The sequence below is a fragment of the Aplysia californica genome, unplaced genomic scaffold, assembly GCF_000002075.1.
Source record: "Aplysia californica isolate F4 #8 unplaced genomic scaffold, AplCal3.0 scaffold00053, whole genome shotgun sequence".
Taxonomy (NCBI): domain Eukaryota; kingdom Metazoa; phylum Mollusca; class Gastropoda; order Aplysiida; family Aplysiidae; genus Aplysia; species Aplysia californica.
This window is the reverse complement of record NW_004797323.1, coordinates 1877570-1880069: the sequence shown is the minus strand read 5'-3', so window position 1 is coordinate 1880069 and position 2500 is coordinate 1877570. Positions and strand designations below refer to the sequence as shown.

The following is a 2500-nucleotide window of genomic DNA, read 5'->3' as shown; positions in this document are numbered from 1 at the left end:
CTTACCTTTTGATTTAGATAAAGACATGCGGTAATTGGAGGAATGTACACAGTGCGCAAAATCATCATAAAAATTACAAAACAAATCTTGCAACCATCAACAGGACGGTTCTCCAGGTAAAACGGGAAGCCATCACAGTTTAATGTTGGTAGTTTACTTCCCCATTGACAGAATTTAAATCATTTAGCAAGAGGGCTTCCGACCCTGTTTGTCAGGGCCTACCTCAGCTGGGAGGGATACCATATCGCAGTAAGAAGATAACCGATAAAAATTTCTCCCCACTTTTGAATCGAACTCGGATCTCCTGCCTGCATATATTACAGACGCAGGTAAGTTAGTTTAAAAAATTGTCCCTTGGCCTTCGCTTTTCACATAAATCATGATAAGATGGGAATAAGAATAAAATTATAATTCATTTAGAATAATGGTGATAATAATTATAATCTAATGACTACAACAACAACAACAACCATAACAATAACAACAGCAAAAAAACAATAATATTGGCAGGGATAGTGTTATTGATGATAATATCAAGGTACAATAACCATGATGAGAATAATAACCATAATAAGTATAGAAGCCATCATCTTATTCTGCTCACCTGGATACCAAAAATCTCTATGCTGATGTATTTGCTGGTTTCCCCGTGTTTGAAAGTGACCTTGCTGTTCCCGCCAGCATACTCATGGCCAGTTTTAGCTGAGAGGTCCTTTGTCCTCCAACTGACCACTACCTCACCGTCTGCCCCGTTGATACGATTGATCACAAGCTGCGCTGACCCAGCGCTCTCTTTTACGATGTAGCTGGGCTTTCCGAATTCTAATTTACCAGGCTCTGGAAGGAAAGTAAGTAAGACCTGACGTTACAAAAAGGTTTGGCCCGACACAACAGTCGAACGCTCTCGAATGGCAACCTGTGTAAGACAAGCACCTGTACAAACGGCCACTCCCTATTTTCTCATATGGTTTTTTTTCTTTATACATTATAATAGCACTGTATGAGACAGCCATCGGCTTAAATATAGCTACTTTTCTCCTCGACAATAGATGATCGTCTTAGACAGTTTCACCTGTATTTACCAACTCTTTTAACTCCTACCCTGTTTAACCCTCTCCGTATGCCCTGGGGTCATTTTGTACCCTCGGATTGTATTATTCACATTTTAGAATACTTCTAGTACGAAGATCTCTTTGAACTTTCAGTATTAATTTCTCAAACAATCATTTTGTCAGACTACTATGCAACGCGTACAGATCGGATGAATGAGTAAATTTTCTCTTTGGAAAGTAGTGGCACCGGGTCCCTATGTCGTATTGATTCGATAGTAAAACACGACGTTCTGATAGGGTTAAACTACCATAATATTTAAGGTCGAACCTACTCTAGCAACCACATATCCTAGACCCTCAGCTGTAAAAACAAACGCTCATGTCTTTCCTCCATTTGTTTTATTCTATAATATGACACTATCCAAGAGGATCACCTGTCTTAGATGACCACTCTTCTTCTCGAAAATAAATGGTCGTCTTGGAAAGGTTCGAATGTATTCATACCGATGAATACTCTTGGGTAGTCCCTTAAAAATAAACGAAACTAATAAATAGTCAAGTGCACACCTTTTGTATGACAGGTTGGGAATTTTTTTATTTTTTTATTAATTGTTTGGGGGGAGACATGTAAACCCTTTAAAATATTAAATTATTGCACTATCGTGCTGCCACAATACGACTTTATTAATGCATCGTAAAAATTTATAGATACCTCTCAGTTTCTAGGTCGATACTTTATGGAGTAACATGGTCATAAAGAAAATAACTGACGATATTACTCGCAGCTTATAGATATGTTGGTGTCTTAAAAATTCACTATGAAATTCAAAGACAGCGGCCTTTACGTCAGAGAAATACGATGCCAGTTGACAAGAAAGTCCTTCAGAATGTAGAAATTTTATTCTTGAACTGGCTTGCAAGTAATTTAGGGAACAAGACCCGGTTTTAAAATAAAACAAAACAAACATGATGTTTATAAAGCAGTGGTTTAAATATGTGCAAAATTGTATAAGTCCAACAACGCGTTTAACAATACTATTGTAGAGGTTACCAATTAAAATCTAAAGGCGAAAACAGAACAAAATCCACTTACCATCATCATTAACAATTGTGACCTGGTTGATGGAGGTTTTCCCGATGGTGACCTCGTCCTCTGAGCTGCCGTCCGGGTGATGGTAGAGCTTGACGAAGAAGAACTCGTCAGGCTCCCAGACGTCATCGTCCACGATCTCGATATAGAAGTCTTTGAGGCGCTCGTCTGGCCCGAACGTGATCAGCTGTTTGATGGGCTTGTAGTCGTCCCCGGCCTCCGCTGTGCCGTCTATCGTCTCCACGCTGAGGGGAAATGACAAAGTTGGATATGATAATAGTGAGAAGAAGAAGAAGAAGAAGAAGAAGAAGAAGAAGAAGAAGAAGAAGAAGAAGAAGAAGAAGAAGAAGAAGAAAAA

General features: G+C 39.0%; 1 protein-coding gene across 1 annotated transcript in view; it reads right to left on the bottom strand.

Annotated features, from left to right (window-relative positions):
- Positions 1–2500, bottom strand: part of LOC101862856 (sodium/calcium exchanger 2) — a 40937-nt gene that overhangs the window by 13292 nt on the left and 25145 nt on the right. The window contains exons 7-8 of the mRNA XM_035968362.1: positions 2146–2485; positions 605–837 (exon numbers count right to left, since the gene is read on the bottom strand). Coding sequence (XP_035824255.1) covers positions 605–837; positions 2146–2485 — 573 coding nt within the window. The remainder of the gene's footprint in view (positions 1–604; positions 838–2145; positions 2486–2500) is intronic.